The sequence below is a fragment of the Scyliorhinus canicula genome, chromosome 2, assembly GCF_902713615.1.
Source record: "Scyliorhinus canicula chromosome 2, sScyCan1.1, whole genome shotgun sequence".
NCBI classification, from domain to species: Eukaryota; Metazoa; Chordata; class Chondrichthyes; order Carcharhiniformes; family Scyliorhinidae; genus Scyliorhinus; species Scyliorhinus canicula.
Window position 1 is genome coordinate 266650937 of NC_052147.1, and position 18015 is coordinate 266668951.

Genomic DNA, 18015 nt, shown 5'->3' on the forward strand with positions numbered 1-18015 from the left:
CGCGAGAGAAGCTAGTGGTAAATAAAGAAATACTTCAAAATAAATACATCTGCACAGGGCAATATAGGGACAGACCAGCAAACACGCAAATTTTTGAGGAATGCCAGGGAGTCAAGAAGCACTTCACAATGATTAATACTTGGCATGTCCTTGCAAGTAAAGTAGCAGAGGATGTTAGATGCAGTGATGGGATGGGGAGGGCGGCACAAGTTTTGCTAGAAACATGAAGAAAGTCAAATGCCTACTCGATAATTGTGACACTGGAAGACTGTTGAATGAGTGAAAGGCCAGTATTTTGAATTAAACATAATGCATATAGGTGTTGAACCTTTTGCCCAAGTTAATGGAGTCAAGGCAAAAAGATTTGTCAAAACAACTACTTGGAAATAAAAATAAAATTTCTGCTGGAAGAGCAATGGTAAGGAAAACGGTGAATCATCTCAATTGCGGTGGAGGAAGGGTGGAAGATTCCTTTATCTCCATGGTGCAGCTTGCACATCTATTTAGTTTACTGACAAGTTAAAAAGGCATTTGACAAAATAGGTAGCAGCAACTGATGTTGCATTTTGCATTATAATTCTAAACCCAATACTGCATTTTAATTGTAGAACATTACAGCACAGAAAAAGGTAGTGTGCTCCATTTAGTTTGCACAAGTTACCAGCTTTAATCCCATACTTTTTTTAAAACTCTTTTTTAAAAACCGTTCCTTTTTGTCTTTACACAACTATTTCAAAATAAAGAATGGTCTCTGGTTTAGCAACTGTTAAGAGAATTTCACATTGTAACTATGCCCACTATGCAATTGTTTTATTTCTTATGCAACACCACTACTTATATCAAAAATAATCTAAGGATCGCACACCTTAAACTGGATGACGCTTAACCTAGCCTCATTAGTGAGAGGCAGCATAGTTTTGTGAAGGGGAGGTCTTGTCTCACTAACTTGATAGAGTTTTTCAAAGAGGTCACAAAGATGATTGATGCAGGTGGGACAGTGGATGTTGTCTATATGGACTTCAGTAAGGCCTTTGACAAGGTCCCTCATGGTAGACTGGTACAAATGGTGAAGTCACAAGGAATCGGGGTGAGCTGGCAAGGTGGATACAGAACTGGCTAGGTCATAGAAGGCAGAGTAGCAGCAATGGAAGGGTGCTTTTCTAATTAGAGGGCTGTGACTAGTGGTGTTCCGCCAGGATCAGTGCTGGGACCTTTGCTGTTCTGAGTATATATAAATGATTTGGAGGAAAATGTAACTGGTCTGATTAGTAAGTTTGCAGGCGACACAAAGGTAGGTGAAGTTGCGGATAGCGATGAGGACTGTCAGAGGATACAGCAGGATTTAGATCGTTTGGAGACTTTGGCCGAGAGATGGCATGTGGAGTTTAATCCGGACAAATGTGAGGTAATGCATTTTGGAAGGTTTAATGCAGGTAGGCAATATACAGTGAATGGTAGAACCCTCAAGAGTATTGAAAGTCAGAGAGATCTAGGTGTACAAGTCCACAGGTCACTGAAAGGGGCAACACAGGTGGAGAAGGTAGTCAAGAAGGCATACGGCATGCTTGCCTTCATTGGCCGGGGCATTGAGTATAAGAATTGGCAAGTCATGTTGCAGCTGTATAGAACCTTAGTTAGGCCACACTTGGGAGTATAGTGTTCAATTCTGGTCGCCACACTACCAGAAGGATACATAAGAACATAAGAACTAGGAGCAGGAGTAGGCCATCTGGCCCCTCGAGCCTGCTCCGCCATTCAATTAGATCATGGCTGATCTTTTGTGGACTCAGCTCCACTTTCCGGCCCGAACACCATAACCCTTAATCCCTTTATTCTTCAAAAAACTATCTATCTTTACCTTAAAAATCTGTAATGAAGGATGTGGAGGCTTTAGAGAGGGTGCAGAAGAGACTTACCAGGATGTTGCTTGGTATGGAGGGCATTAGCTATAAGGAGCGGTTGAATAAACTCGGTTTGTTCTCACTGGAACGACGGAGGTTGAGGGGCGACCTGATAGAGGTCTACAAAATTATGAGGGGCATAGATAGTGGATCATCAAAGGCTTTTCCCCAGGGTAGAGGGGTCAATTACTAGGGGGCATAGGTTTAAGGTGCAAGGGGCAAGGTTTAGAGTAGATGTACGAGGCAAGTTTTAAAATTTATTTTGTTTACACAGAGGGTAGTGGGTGCCTGGAACTCGCTGCCGGAGGAGGTGATGGAAGCAGGGACGATAGTGACATTTAAGGGGCACCTTGACAAACACATGAATAGGATGGGAATAGAGGGATACGGACCCAGGAAGTGTAGAAGATTGTAGTTTAGTCGGGCAGCATGGTCGGCACGGGCTTGGAGGGCCGAAGGGCCTGTTCCTGTGTTGTACTTTCCTTTGTTCTCACACATGACCACCCTCTGCAGACTTCCTTCCACAGCCCAGTCCTCAACTCTTCTGTCTCCCCCCCCCCCCCCCCCTCCTCCCATTTGCACACAACCTCCTGCAGTAAAGCAACCTCCCTCTCCACAAATGTCTGCCACTCTCCCCTCCCCAATGTCAACTTCAGACAGACAACAGCTTAGCTTGTAACACTGGAGGTGGCAATCTTGGGAAGGGCGGCACCTCTTTCCTCACAAAGTCCTCACCTGCAGATACCTAAACCTATTCCCCTTACGCAACTGATATACTTCCTGGATCTTTTTACTGGGCCGGTCAACCCCCTTACGCTCCAGGTGACTAGCCAGACAGGAGGCCATCTATCCCCGATCCAGAATCAGGCATTCCTACCATGTGGGGAAACCCAGCAACTACAGAGTGTGCCGACACAGGGCCCACCCAAGATGGCCACCAAACCTCCCATCAGAACAAAAAAGGTTGTAGTTACCATCAGAGAACTAACCCACCCCCCCACCCAAATAAACCAGTAAACAGCAGAAGGCGATCAAAGGTCCCCCCAGCCTCCTCTCTTCCCCCACACAAAACAAAAATCCTAAGCTCATCATCAAAACTTCCCCAATGTAATGAGTTGCAGCTAGCACCCCCCCCCCCCCCCCCCCCCTCCCCAACTCTGTTCCAGTTAGCCAACTCTACAACTAGCAGGACAGCCCCGCACAGAGTAAAAACAGAACAAATAACCATATCACCAATCAACCCTCCAGCCACGTCCAACTTTAATAGTCAAAAAATAAAACCCAATACCTATCCCATAAGCAAACAGGAAAAATACAAATACTAACTCCAAAATGCCCGTAAGAAATTCCAAAAATCACATGCCCTCTCCCCAAACAAACAGAGATCTCATAAAAATACAATTTACAGTTGGCCCTATCCCAACTGCTTCTTCACAAACACATCTGCCTCCTCCGGCACTTCAAAATAGTGGCCTTTCGGGTTGTAAGTCACTCGGAGGCATACAAAGTATACCAATCCAGAATTGTTCCTGTACAACACGGCCTTGGCCTTGTTGAATGCCGCACGCCTCTTAGCCACTTCCACTCTCACATCTTGGTAAAGCCTAATGGCATGGCCCTCCCATTTATAGTACCGATAACCCTTTACCTATCGCAGAACTTTCTCCTTCTCCTGGCAGCCATGGAACCGCACGATGATCACCCAAGGTGGTTCACCAGAATAGGACTTTTGGCTGAGCGATCTATGGGCCCAATCCAGCTCGGGAGGAGATGTCATTCCACCTTTCCAAGCATCTACTCCGTTGGATTCAGGCCTTCCTGACCCTCCAGCAATCCTACGATTCTTAAGTTCTGCCTTCTGGAGCGGTTCTCCAGATCATGCACCTTAGCTCTCAGTGCCTTATTATCCCCGGCCATCCATACCATCTCCGCTTCCAGGGAGGAAATCTGGTTACTCTGCCGAGGGAGGGCCACCTCCACACCTTGCATTACAGCACCTTGCACCTTTACCACCTGGTCTGTTTTTGCCAAGGCCAGATGAATTAGGGTCAGGGCTCCTTTGATTGCTCTGTTGATGTCCTCAGATATCCTGCTATAACATCGCAAGTCCCACTGCCAACATGTCTGTGAGCATCTTGGCCATCAGTGGAGTGACCAAAGTCATAGCAGGAGCCTCCGCCATTTTCTCAGCAGACAAAATTCAATGGGCTTCAGAGTCTGATGATAATTCTTTCCTTGCGTGCCGCCTGATCTTGTACTTTTTAGGCATTCCTTTAAGTAGGAACCTTATCACTTCAAACTAATAAAGTTTTCTCCCAAACCAGCCCCATAAAACTGGGCAAAAGGGGCCAAAATCGGGGCGGCACGGTGGCACAGTGGTTAGCATTGCTGCCTACGGCGCTGAGGACCCGGGTTCGAATCCCGGCCCTGGGTCACTGTCTGTGAGGAGTTTGCACATTCTCCCCGTGTCTGCGTGGGTTTCACCCCCACAACCCAAAGATGTGCAGGTTAGGTGAATTGGCCATGTTAAATTGCCCCTTAATTGGAAAAAATGAATTGGATATTCTAAATTTAAAAAAAAAAGGAGCCAAAATTAAATGATCCGGAAGGAGCCACCTCGTGGGCGACTGCTCTGTACATGCTGCCACCGGAAGCTTATATAGCAGTGTTAACATAACAAATTGCCCCAAGGCAGTCTACAGGAGCATAAGACAACAACTTTGAGATATCTTTAAAATAGTGTCCAGCTTTGGTTGCAGAGAAACGAAGGAGAAATTCAAGTTGTAGAGGAAATGCAGAGCACTAGAAGTGCTTGAGGCCAAAGTTAAGGAAAGACTGAAGACAAATGGAGCATCCAAACAATTCAAAAGTCAGCTCTCCTTTCCTTTCTGTAGGGTTTCTATTTGCTCAATTAGCACTCTCTCCTCCTGCTGCATGGAAATGGGGTGTCAAAAAAAAAAGGCAAAATGCATTTTTTTATTCATTGGACTTGCTCGGCCAGAATTTGTTGCCCATCCCTAATTACCCTTAGCTTGCATTTTTTTAAAAAATAATTTTTATTGGAATTTTTTACAGAAAATATAAAAATATAACAAGTATAGCAAAAAGCAGTAATATGCAACTAACAGCCCCATAACACCCACAATTCCCCCCATACCGTAACATCACATGTATCACACTCCCCCCACCCCCCCCCCAAACAAGAGAACTTAACCATAAATTAAAATTAGATAAATCAAATTTAAATAAAATCAGCCAACATAATCAACGCCCCCCCCCCCCCCACCCCCCCGGGTTGCTGCTGCTACTGTCCCAGTACCCTATCGTTGAGCCAGAAAGTCGAGGAAAGGTTGCCACCGTTTAAAGAACCCTTGCACCGATCCTCTCAGGGAGAATTTAACCTTCTCAAGCTTAATGAAGCCCGCCATGTCATTGATCCAGGTCTCCACGCTTGGGGGCCTCGCGTCCTTCCACTGTAGCAAAATCCTCCGCCGGGCTACTAGGGACGCAAAGGCCAGCACACCGGCCTCTTTCGCCTCCTGCACTCCCGGCTCTACCCCAACCCCAAAGATCGCGAGTCCCCATCCTGGCTTGACCCTGGATCCCACCACCCTTGACACCGTCCTCGCCACCCCCTTCCAGAACTCCTCCAATGCCGGGCATGCCCAGAACATATGGGCATGGTTCGCTGGACTCCCCGAGCACCTGACACACCTATCTTCACCCCCAAAGAACCTACTCATCCTCGTCCCAGTCATGTGGGCCCTATGCAGCACCTTGAATTGGATGAGGCTAAGCCGCGCACACGAGGAGGAAGAATTTACCCTCTCCAGGGCATCAGCCCATGTCCCGTCTTCGATCTGTTCCCCCAGTTCCCCCTCCCACTTCGTTTTCAGCTCCTCTACTGACTCCTCTTCCACCTCCTGCATAAGCTTGTAGATATCGGATATCTTCCCCTCCCCGACCCAGACCCCCGAGAGCACCCTGTCACTCACCCCCTTCGCGTGGAGCGCAGGGAATCCCTCCACCTGCCGTCTAGCAAATGCCTTTACCTGCAGATATCTAAACATGTTTCCCGGCGGGAGCCCAAATTTCTCCTCCAACTCCCCCAGGCTCACAAACCTTCCGTCGATAAACAGGTCCTTCAGCTGTCTAATGCCCGCTCTATACCATCCCCGAAATCCCCCATCCATGTTCCCCGGGACGAACCTATGGTTCCCCCTTAACGGAGCCTCCATCGAACCCCCCACTTCTCCCCTATGTTGCCTCCACTGCCCCCAAATCTTGAGGGTAGCCGCCGCCACCGGACTCGTGGTATACCTCGTGGGAGGGAGCGGCCACGGCCCCGTTACCAGGGCCCCCAGGCTTGTATCCCCACAGGACGCTCTCTCCATCCGTTTTCCATGCTGCCCCCTCCCCCTCCATCACCCACTTGCGCACCATCGACACATTGGCCGCCCAGTAGTACCCCGAGAGGTTGGGCAACGCCAGCCCCCCCCCCCCATCCCTACTCCGCTCCAAGAAGACCCTCTTCACCCTCGGGGTGCCATGCGCCCAAACAAATCCCATGATGCTGCTGGTCACCCTTTTAAAAAAGGCCCTAGGGATAAAGATGGGCAAGCACTGGAAGAGGAACAAGAACCTCGGGAGAACCGTCATTTTGACGGATTGCACTCTGCCCGCCGGCGATAGCGGCACCATGTCCCACCTTTTAAATTCCTCCTCCATCTGTTCCACTAGTCTGGTGAAGTTAAGCTTATGAAGAGCCCCCCAACTCCTGGCCACCTGCACCCCCAGGTACCTGAAACTCTTCACTGCCCTCCTGAAGGGGAGCCTCCCAATTCCCTCCTCCTGATCTCCCGGGTGCACTACAAATACCTCGCTCTTTCCTAAGTTCAGCTTATAGCCCGAGAAGCCCCCAAATTCCGCTAACAGTTCCATCACCCCCGGCATTCCCCCCTCTGGGTCCGCCACATATAACAGCAGGTCGTCCTGCATACAGCGATACCCGGTGCTCCTCCCCCCCCCGCACCAGACCCCTCCACTTCCCTGACTCCCTCAACGCCATGGCCAGCGGTTCAATCGCCAGTGCAAAGAGCAGGGGGGACAGGGGACACCCCTGCCTGGTCCCACGATAAAGCCTAAAATACTCCGATCTCCTTCCATTTGTGACTACACTCGCCATCGGCGCCGCGTAAAGCAGCCTCACCCATTTGATGAATCCCTCCCCAAATCCAAACCTCTCCAGCACCTCCCACAGGTACCCCTACTCAACTCTATCAAACGCCTTCTCTGCATCCAGCGCCACCACTATCTCCGCCTCCCCCTCCACTGCCGGCATCATGATGACATTGAGCAGTCTCCGCACATTCGTGTTGAGCTGCCGCCCCTTGACAAACCCTGTCTGATCTTCATGAATTACCTCTGGCACACAATCCTCTATCCTGGTAGCCAGGATCTTCGCCAGCAACTTAGCGTCTACGTTAAGGAGTGAGATAGGCCTATATGATCCGCACTGCAAGGGGTCCTTATCCCGTTTTAGGATCAAAGAGATCAGTGCCCGCGACATCATCGGGGGCAAAGCCCCCCCCTCCCACGCCTCATTGAAAGTTCGCACCAGCAGGGGACCCACCAGGTCCGCATATTTTTTGTAAAATTCTGCCGGGAACCCGTCCGGCCCCGGGGCCTTACCTGACTGCATTTGCCCGATCCCCCTGACTAGTTCCTCCAACTCTATCGGCGCCCCCAGCCCCTCAACCAGCCTCTCTTGAACCCTTGGGAAACATAGCCTGTTCATGAAGCTCTCCATCCCCTCTCTCCCCCTCGGAGGTTCCGACCAGTACAATCCCTCGTAAAAGTCCCTAAAGACCCCGTTTACTTCTGTCCCCTTCTGCACTACATTTCCACCCCCATCCTTCACTCCCCCAATTTCCCTAGCCGCATCTCGCCTACGGAGCTGATGCGCCAACATCCTGCTCGCCTTCTCTCCATACTCCTATACCGCGCCCTGCGCCCTCCTCCACTGTGTCTCTGCCTTTCTGGTGGTCAACAAGTCAAAATTAGCCTGCAACCTGCGCCGTTCTCCCAGCAACCCTTCCTCCGGTGCCTCCGCATATCTCCTGTCCACCTCCAGAAGCTCTCCCACCAGTCTCTCCCTCTCCTTCCTCTCCCTCCTTTCCCTGTGGGCCCGGATGGAGTTCAGCTCCCCCCGGATCGCTGCTTTCAGAGCCTCCCAGACCATCCCCACCTGGACCTCCCCCGTATCATTGGTATCCAGATACCCCTCAATGCTTCTCTGAACCCTCTTACACACCTCCTCCTCCGCCAGCATCCCCACATCCAGGCGCCAGAGCGGGCGCTGGTCCCGCACCTCCCCCATCTCCAGATCAATCCAGTGCGGGGCATGGTCCGAAATCGCCATGGCCGAATACTCGACATCCTGCACCCTCGGGATCAATCCCCTGCTCAGGACAAAAAAGTCTATCTGGGAATAAACCCTATGGACGTGAGAGAAAAAGGAATACTCCCGCGCTCTCGGTCTCCCAAAGCTCCAGGGATCCACCCCTCCCATCTGGTCCATGTATCCCCTCAGCACTTTGGCCGCCGCCGGTCTCCTACCCGTCCTTGAATTGGACCGGTCCAGTGTGGGATCCAGCACTGTGTTAAAGTCTCCCCCCATGATCAGGCCCCCTGCCTCCAGGTCCGGGATGCGGCCCAACAATCGCCTCATGAAGCCAGCATCATCCCAATTCGGGGCATATACGTTCACCAGCACCACCTTCTCTCCCTGCAGCCTACCCCTCACCATGATATATCTGCCCTCCTTGTCCGACACCACCTCAGCCGCCTCAAACGCCACCCTCTTCCCCACTAGAATCGCCACCCCCCGGTTCTTCGCGTCCAATCCTGAATGATAAACCTGCCCCACCCACCCCTTCCTCAGACGGACCTGGTCCGCAACCTTCAGGTGGGTCTCCTGGAGCATAGCCACGTCCGCCTTCAACCCCCTTAGATGGGAGACCACCCTGGTTCTCTTAACCGGCCCGTTCAGCCCCCTCACGTTCCAGGTAATCAGCGGGATCAGAGGGCAACCCGCCCCCCTCCCCTGCTGACTAGTCATAGCTTGGCAGATGTTCGCCCCAGGCCAGCACACCCCGCTCGACCCGTTCCCCATGGCGATAGCGCCTCTCCTCTTCCCCCCCGGCCCCCATCGGCTCCTTCCTAGTCGTTCCAGCAGCAACCCGGTATCCCCCCCCACCCTCCTCCCCCCAGGCTAGGACCCCTCCTAGCCGCGACGCACCCTCCATGGTACTTCCGTGAGTCAGCTGACTTCTGCTGACCCCGGCAGCTCCCGCCAAAACCTATCCCCTCCCGGCTTGGGGTCATCCCCCTCTTGCCACACCTCCTTGGCATTGCTGCAGCGCGGGAAAAAAGACCCGTAGAGGCCCCGCCCCCATCGCAAGCTCCACCCCCCTGCCCCGCAGCGTGGGAGACCAGAGGAAAGCCCGCGCTTTCACACTGCTACACCCCACCCTTCTGACGCGGTTCCCCAAAATCCAGTTTCCCCTCAATCCCCAGCCCCGTACAGAAGAGAACATATAGAACACAAACCCCCAACACTCCCCACCTACCCCACAACCATACCCAACAGACAAACCCACCCGTAAACAGAGCAAAAAGAAAACCAGCATACATAACACACATGTCGAAGTTGAAAAAGTTGAAACAGTTGGAACAAAACAGCCACAGCGGAAACAACGCCGGCCAAAGTATGTTCCCAGGCCCTAGTTCAAGTCCAGCTTCTCCGCCTGTACAAAGGCCCACACCTCCTCCGGGAACTCGAAGTAATGGTGCCGGTCCTTGTATGTCACCCACAGGCGCGCAGGCTGCAGCATTCCAAACCTGACCTGCTTAGCATGAAGCACCGCCTTCGTCCGGTTGAACCCGTCCCGCCGCTTAGCCACTTCCGCACTCCAGTCCTGGTAGATCCTCACTACCGAATTCTCCCATTTACTGCTCCTCTCTTTCTTGGCCCAGCGCAGCACACACTCCCGGTTACTGAATCGGTGGAACCGCACCAGCACCGCCCTCGGGGGCTCACCTGCCTTGGACCTCCTGGCCATCACTCTGTGCGCTCCCTCGAGCTCCAGGGGCAAATGGAAGGACCCCGCTCCCATCAACGAGCTCAACATCGTGGTCACATACGCCGGGAGATCCGACCCCTCCAGCTCCAAGCAGCTTGGTCGTAGTTGCATTCATGGAGTCCAGCAGCTCAGCCTTCAGCTCAGCAAAACAACGTAGGAGCGAGGCCTGTTGCTCTTGCGCCCACTTCCACCAGTCCTCGGGTGTTGCGCCGGCCGCCATTTTGTTTTTCTTCCCCCGTTTTTTTGGGGGCGTTTCTGCAGCCTTTTTCACCATATAGTGTGGGGCAAGTTCTTCCAGGCACCTTCCCCCACTGGGATACGTAGCAACAGCACTGTTTGGGGCCCGCAAAACGGCCCAAAAGTCCTTAAATAGCGGGAGCGCCGGCCAGCCATTTTGTTTTTTTTCTCCCGTTTTTTTGGGGGCGTTACTGCAGCCTTTTTCACCAGATAATGTGGGGCAAGTTCTTCCAGGCACCTTCCCCCACCAGGATGCGTAGAAACAGCGCCGTTTGGGGCCCTCAAAACGGCCCAAAAGTCCCTAAATAGCAGGAGTGCCGGCCGCCATTTTGTTTTTCTTCCCCCGTTTTTTTGGGGGAGTTACTGCAGCCTTTTTCTTCTTCCCACTCCAGGTGAGCACCATATAGTGTGGGGAAAGTTCTTCCAGGCACTTTCCCCCACTGGGATGCGTAGAAACAGCTCCATTTGGGGCCCTCGAAACGGCCCAAAAGTCCCTAAATAGCGGGAGCTGCCGAACGTGCGGCTTAGCTCCGCATAGCCGCAACCGGAAGTCCCTTAGCTTGCATTTTTGAAGAGTCAATGTCATTGCAGTGGATCTGGAGTCACATGTAGGCCAGACCTGATAAGATGCCAGATTTCCTTCTCTCAAACGTCATTAATGACAATTGACAATGGTCATCATTAGACTTTTAACCACAGGTGTTTTTTTCTATAGAGTTCAAATTTCACCATCTGCCATGGTGGGGTCGAACCTGGGTCCCCAGAGATTACACTGGATCACTAGTCCAGTGACGATACTGGACACCACCAGTGACACCACCATCTCTCCACTAATTTTGTTTAAATTAAATTGGAAATAGAAGAAAGTAGATAGGTTTAAAATAGTAAAGTAAAATGTAAATTTAGGACCGGTATCAGCAAATAGTTGTTTCAATATTTAGAATAGACTCCCAGATAAAACACTGGAGAAAAACCATGGAATTAATGATAACTAATGCTGCCAGGGGAAACTTGAGCGTTTCCTGTACATGTATCAGGATTAGCTTTCTTCAGCCATGATTGTCTCGTAGAGCAGTAGAGCAATGCTATCATAATGCACTTACTGAAATTTTATTGCATTTTGAAATATGGTTTAAAAATAATATATTGACTCTGGTTACAGCAACGGAACAATTTAAATGAAGTATATTTATATTGTAAAAAAACTTTTAAATCAGTAACTTTTGTTTATGTAAAGCACTTAATGCAGAATAATATCCCAAGGTGAGTCAGGGAATCATAATGAAAACTGCATGTCAGCCAAAGAAAGATAGATTAGGAAAGGTGATCAAAAGTTTGGACAGGGAACAGGTTTTAAGATGCTCTCAGAAAAGCAGAAAGCTCTTACCATGGAAAGTAGTTAATTCGTACCCTGCTCTTGTAAATTACAATCCCACTTGACAGCACACCAATCATAATTTCTGTGTTGCTTTGATCCTAAAAGAAAGAGAAAGTTTCATGTCAAACTGCGTATAATTGATCATAAAGATTGAAGGCATATATCTACAGATCTTGCCTTTAAGTCCTTTACTGGAAATGGATTATCTTTCACCACATATTTGTAAAATCTCAGGATTAGCAAAACTGTAAACAGTGATTGAACTAAAGCAAAGTTTGAAAAGTTGCTGGAAAAAAAAGATGCAATGTCTCTTATTTTCAGCAAGAATCAAGTTTTGTACCATCAAACGACTAAAAGTTCCAAATGTACTATACTTCAGTTAATGTGCAACACTACATATTTCACAATCATCATGGCGTTTACAGCCTGTGGAAACTTAAATCATTTTGTTTCTTTAAAAATAAGTGGATGGGAACATTTGGCATCATATTGTAACCAAAGTGTTAATTGCTGATGGGGAAGGCTACCTAATTCTCTTTCCTCACAAGGTAAAGGTTCAATATTGAAATTAAGTTGCATGGAATCTCAAAACTTGCCAGCTTTGTCCCTGCTCAGGATGCTTGCTGCAACATGCTGCATCTTGTGAGATGTTGTCATAACCAATGCTGAATTTGCATGCAAGACAGAGGAACCAGAATGAAGTCCATATCTATTACCTGATTACTCTCAAGTTATTGTTCCAGACCCTTCACAGAAACCAACTTGCTGCTTAGAAACAACAGGACTAACCCAGACGATGTAATGCTCAAAACCAAGAATCATTACCTGCATAAAGAAGCCCTATACTGAATGATGACACTATGTGGGGTACCATCTGAAGGTGGTGTCAGTCACTTGTATAGGAAATGGAAGTAAGGCACACTTATACAATCAATCATGTTCAGCTCTGAAGAAGTTTTATGCGTAGTACTGGGGACTGGATGACAGAAGAAAAATACATATAGTCTGGAAACAGGAACTACCAAATAAAACCTTGGCTGGAATTGATATTGGCCGTCTTCCAGACCACTCAAGTCAGCACAAAAACTCACCATTGCTAAACAGAACTTTATGATCACCCAATTAGTTTTTTTCACGTTACCAAAGGATAAAAAGACCATGCTATGAATATCTAACTAATTTCAAGACAGTAGAGATCAACTTTGCAACAGGACGAGCGATAAACAAAGGAGCCATCAGACTCCATAATTGGCTAATAGTTGGTCAAACATGAGCGTTTCAGAGATCTTGATTAAATCACCCTAGTTAAACAGGAGCATTCTGCTTATTTCTACTAATGAGTTAAGTCTTGATGAGGCAATAGAACTCTGGCCAGGTGTGTTAGTGTGTGCGAGTACGTGTGCGAGCGCATCATGACTTCGCTCCAGCAGGACCTGGATAAAATGGACATTGGACACAAGCTTTGCGCAAGTGAAGGAGGCACAGCCGGAGAGAGACACATCCAGAGTGGGAATTTGGATCTTGGTAATTTGGTGCAGTGAGGTAAGTCGGTGCAGAGTGGGAGAAGGTGCTTTTCCCCTGCTGTTTTGTTCTCTCTCTTTCTTCTGGCCTGTAACTTTTAATCTGCAAGGAGAGAACCAGAGAGCATCTGAGAACCTGGAAATGTAAGTGATTTTTATTTATTTTTATTACCTTTTCAAGTTGTGTGGGGCGGGGGGGAAACTGAAGTGACATCACAGTAAAGCTGATTGGCTGGTTGGGAAGCTACACTAAATTTAAAAATTAAGCATTGTTAAACTAATAAAACATAATTACTTAAGTATAATTTAGAGGGTTATCTAAGCCAGAGATCGGAGAGTACTGTATTCAGCTTTCACATTTATAGTAGAAATCTAGTGCTAGGAAACATATAGTTAACAGTAACTTTGTTTTTAAACTTTTAAATTTAATTTACTAATTAATTGACACAATATCAATCAGAGGGGTGCAGTGCTCTGACTGTGAGATGTGGCAGGTCCGGGAGGCTTCCAGCTTCCCGGATGGCTTCATCTGCATAAAGTGCACCCAAATGGAGCTCCTTACAGACCGCATGATTCGGCTGGAGCAGCAGTTGGATGCACTTAGGAGCATGCAGGTGGCGGAAAGCATCATAGATAGCAGTTATATAAATGTGGTCACACCCAAGGTGCAGGCAGAGAAATGGGTGACCACCAGAAAGGGCAAGCAGTCAGTGCAGGAATCCCCTGTGGTCGTCCCCCTCTTGAACAGGTATACCCCTTTGGATACTGTCGGGGGGGATAGCCTATCAGTGGAAAACAACAGCAGCCAGAGCAGTGGCACCACGGCTGGCTCTGATGTTCAGAAAGGAGGGTCAAAGTGCAGAAGAGCAATAGTCATAGGGGCCTCTATAGGAGGGGCACAGATAGGCGCTTCTATGGACATGAAAGAGACTCCAGGATGGTATGTTGCCTCCCTAGTGCCAGGGTCCAGAATGTCTCCGAACAGGTAGCGGGCATCCTGAAGGGGGAGGGCAAACAGGCAGAGGTCATTGTACATATTGGTACTAACGACATAGGCAGGAAGGGGCATGAGGTCCTGCAGCAGGAGCTCAGGGAGCTAGGCAGAAAGTTAAAAGACAGGACCTCTAGGGTTGTAATCTCGGGATTACTCCCTGTGCCACGTGCCAGTGAGGCTAGGAATAGGATGATAGAGCAGCTAAACACGTGGCTAAACAGCTGGTGTAGGAGGGAGGGTTTCCGTTATCTGGATCACTGGGAGCTCGTCGGGGGCAGGTGTGACCTGTATAAGAAGGACGTGTTGTATCTAAACTGGAGAGGCATAAATATCCTAGCCGCGAGGTTTGCTAGTGTCACACGGGAGGGTTTAAACTAGTATGGCAGGTGAGTGGAGCAATAGGTCAGAAGGTGAAAGCATTGAGGGAGAACTAGGGAATAGGGCCAGTATGGCTCCGAGGCAGAGCAGACAGGGAGGTGTTGCTGAACACAGCGGATCTGGTGGCCTGAAGTGCATATGTTTTAATGCAAGAAGTATAACGGGTAGGGCAGATGAACTTAGAGCTTGGATTAGTACTTGGAACTATGATGTTGTTGCCATTACAGAGACCTGGTTGAGGGGAGGACAGGATTGGCAGCTAAACATTCCAGGATTTAGATGTTTCAGGCGGGATAGAGGGGGATGTAAAAGGGGTGGCGGAGTTGCGCTACTGGTTAGGGACAATATCACGGCTGTACTATGGGAGGACATCTCAGAGGGCAGCGAGGCTACATGGGTAGAGATCAGGAATAAGAAGGGTGCAGTCACAATGTTGGGGGTTTACTACAGGTCTCCCAACAGCCAGCGGGAGATAAGAGGAGCAGATAGGTAGACAGATTTTGGAAACGAGTAAAAACAACAGGGTTGTTGTGATGGGAGACTTCAACTTCCCCAATATTGACTGGGACTCACTTAGTGCTAGGGGCTTAAACGGGGCAGAGTTTGTAAGGAGCATCCAGGAGGGATTCTTAAAACAATATGTAGACAGTCCAACTAGGGTAGGGGCTGTACTGGACCTGGTATTGGGGAATGAGCCCGGCCAGGTGGTAAAAGTTTCAGTAGGGGAGCATTTCAGGAACAGTGACCACAATTCAGTAAGTTTTAAAGTGCTGGTGGACAAGGATAAGAGTGATCGTAGGGTGAATATGCTAAATTGGGGGTGAATATGCTAAATTGGAAGGCTAATTATAACAATATTAGGCGGGAACTGAAGAACCTAGATTGGGGGCGGATGTTTGAGGGTAAATCAACATCTGACATGTGGGAGGCTTTCAAGTGTCAGTTGAAAGGAATTCAGGACCGGCATGTTCCTGTGAGGAAGAAGGATAAATACGGCAAATTTTAGGAACCTTGGATAACGAGAGATATTGTAGGCCTCGTCAAAAAGAAAAAGGAGGCATTTGTCAGGGCTAGAAGGCTGGGAACAGACGAAGCCTGTGTGTATAAGGAAAGTAGGAAGGAACTTAAGCAAGGAGTCAGGAGGGCTAGAAGGGGTTATGAAAATTCATTGGCAAATAAGGTTAAGGAAAATCCCACGGCTTTTTACACGTACATAAAAAGCAAGATGTTGGCCAGGGAAAGGGGTGGCCCACTGAAGGATAGGCAAGGGAATCTGTGTGTGGAGCCAGAGGAAATGGGTGAGGTACTAAATGAGTACTTTGCATCAGTATTCACCAAAGAGAAGAAATTGGTGGATCTCGAGTCTGCAGAAGGGTATGTAGATAATCTGGGTCACATTGAGATCCAAAAAGACGAGGTGTTGGGCGTCTTGAAAAATATTAAGGTAGATAAATCCCCAGGGCCTGATGGGATCTACCCCAGAATACTGAAGGAGGCTGGAGAGGAAATTTCTGAGGCCTTGACAGAAATCTTTGGATCCTCACTGTCTTCAGGTGATGTCCCAGAGGACTGGAGAATAGCCAATGTTGTTCCTTTGTTTAAAAGGGTAGCAAGGATAATCCAGGGAACTACATGCCGGTAAGCTTAACGTCAGTGGTAGGAAAATTACTGGAGGGAATTCTTCGAGACAGGATCTACTCCCAGTTGGAAGCAAATGGACGTATCAGTGAGAGGCAGCATGGTTTTGTGAAGGGGAGATCGCATCTCACTAACTTGATAAGAGTTTTTCGAGGAGGTCACAAAGATGATTAATGCAGGTAGGGCAGTGGATGTTGTCTATATGGACTTCAGTAAGGCCTTTGATAAGGTCCCTCATGGTAGACTCGTACAAAAGGTGAAGTCACACGGGATCAGGGGTTAGCTGGCAAGGAGGATACAGAACTGGCTAGGTCATAGAAGGCAGAGAGTAGCAATGGAAGGGTGCTTTTCTAATTGGAGGGCTGTGATAGGTGGTGTTCCGCAGGGATCAGTGCTGGGACCTTTGCTGTTTGTAGTATATATAAATGATTTGGAGGAAAATGTAACTAGTCTGATTAGTAAGTTTGTAGACGACACAAAGGTTGGTGGAATTGCGGATAGCGATGAGCACTGTCAGAGGATACAGCAGGATTTAAATCGTTTGGAGACTTGGGCGGAGAGATGGCAGATGGAGTTTAATCCGGACGAATGTGAGGTAATGCATTTTGGAAGGTCTAATGCAGGTAGGGATTATACAGTGAATGGTAGAACCCTCAAGAGTATTGAAAGTCAGAGAGATCTAGGTGTACAAGTCCACAGGTCACTGAAAGGGGCAACACAGGTGGAGAAGGTAGTCAAGAAGGCATACTGCATGCTTTCCTTCATTGGCCGGGGCATTGAGTATAAGAATTGGCAAGTCATATTGCAGCTGTATAGAACCTTAGTTAGGCTACACTTGGAGTATAGTGTTCAATTCTGGTCGCCACACTACCAGAAGGATGTGGAGGCTTTAGAGAGGGTGCAGAAGAGATTTACCAGGATGTTGCCTGGTATGGAGGGCATTAGCTATAAGGTGCGGTTGAATAAACTTGGTTTGTTCTCACTGGAACGGCGGAGGTTGAGGGGCGACCTGATAGAGGTCTACAAAATTATGAGGGGCATAGATAGAGTGGATCGTCAGAGGCTTTTCCCCAGGGTAGAGGGGCCAATTACTAGGGGGCATAGGTTTAAGGTGCAAGGGGCAAGGTTTAGAGTAGATGTACGAGGCAAGTTTTTTTTTACACAGAGGGTAGTGGGTGCCTGGAACTCGCTGCCGGAGGACGTGGTGAAAGCAGGGACGATAGTGACATTTAAGGGGCATCTTGACAAATACATGAATAGGATGGGAATGGAGGGATACAGACCCAGGAAGTGTAGAAGATCGTAGTTTAGTCGGGCAGCATGGTTGGCACGGGTTTGGAGGGCCGAAGGGCCTGTTCCTGTGTTGTACTTTTCTTTGTTCTTTGTGCTAGTCAACAACCCAGGAACCTAGGAGCAAACACCGCAGAAAAGGGACACTGAGCTGTCGGTTCGGAGAGCCTGAGCTGTTGTTTCAGCCTGGCCAGCACCCTTACTAGCGCGGGTAATACCTAGATCTCTGCAGTAGATCAGAATACAAAATCTTAGAAATCAGCTCCTCTGAATAATTTAAGAGATGTCTCAGGTTAAATTCAGGTGTCTTTATTGTGTCTAAGCTGAGCGAGCAGGGTCTCGGTCAACATATGGACTTAAATGGAATCAAATTACTGAAATGAAAAAAAAAATTAAAATCGCTTGTCACGAGTAGGCTTCAATTAAGTTACTGTGAAAAGCCCCTAGTCGCCACATTCCGGCGCCTGTCCGGGGAAGCTGGTACGGGAATCGAACCGTGCTGCTGGGCTGCTTTAAAAGCCAGCTATTTAGCCCA

General features: G+C 48.8%; 1 protein-coding gene across 7 annotated transcripts in view; it reads right to left on the bottom strand.

The window, feature by feature from the left end:
• ptpn4a (protein tyrosine phosphatase non-receptor type 4a) overlaps positions 1–18015 on the bottom strand; it is a 428771-nt gene that overhangs the window by 204624 nt on the left and 206132 nt on the right. For all 7 annotated transcript variants that reach the window (XM_038790048.1, XM_038790047.1, XM_038790049.1 and 4 more), the window contains one exon: positions 11670–11758. In XM_038790048.1, the coding sequence (XP_038645976.1) occupies positions 11670–11758 (89 nt within the window). The remainder of the gene's footprint in view (positions 1–11669; positions 11759–18015) is intronic.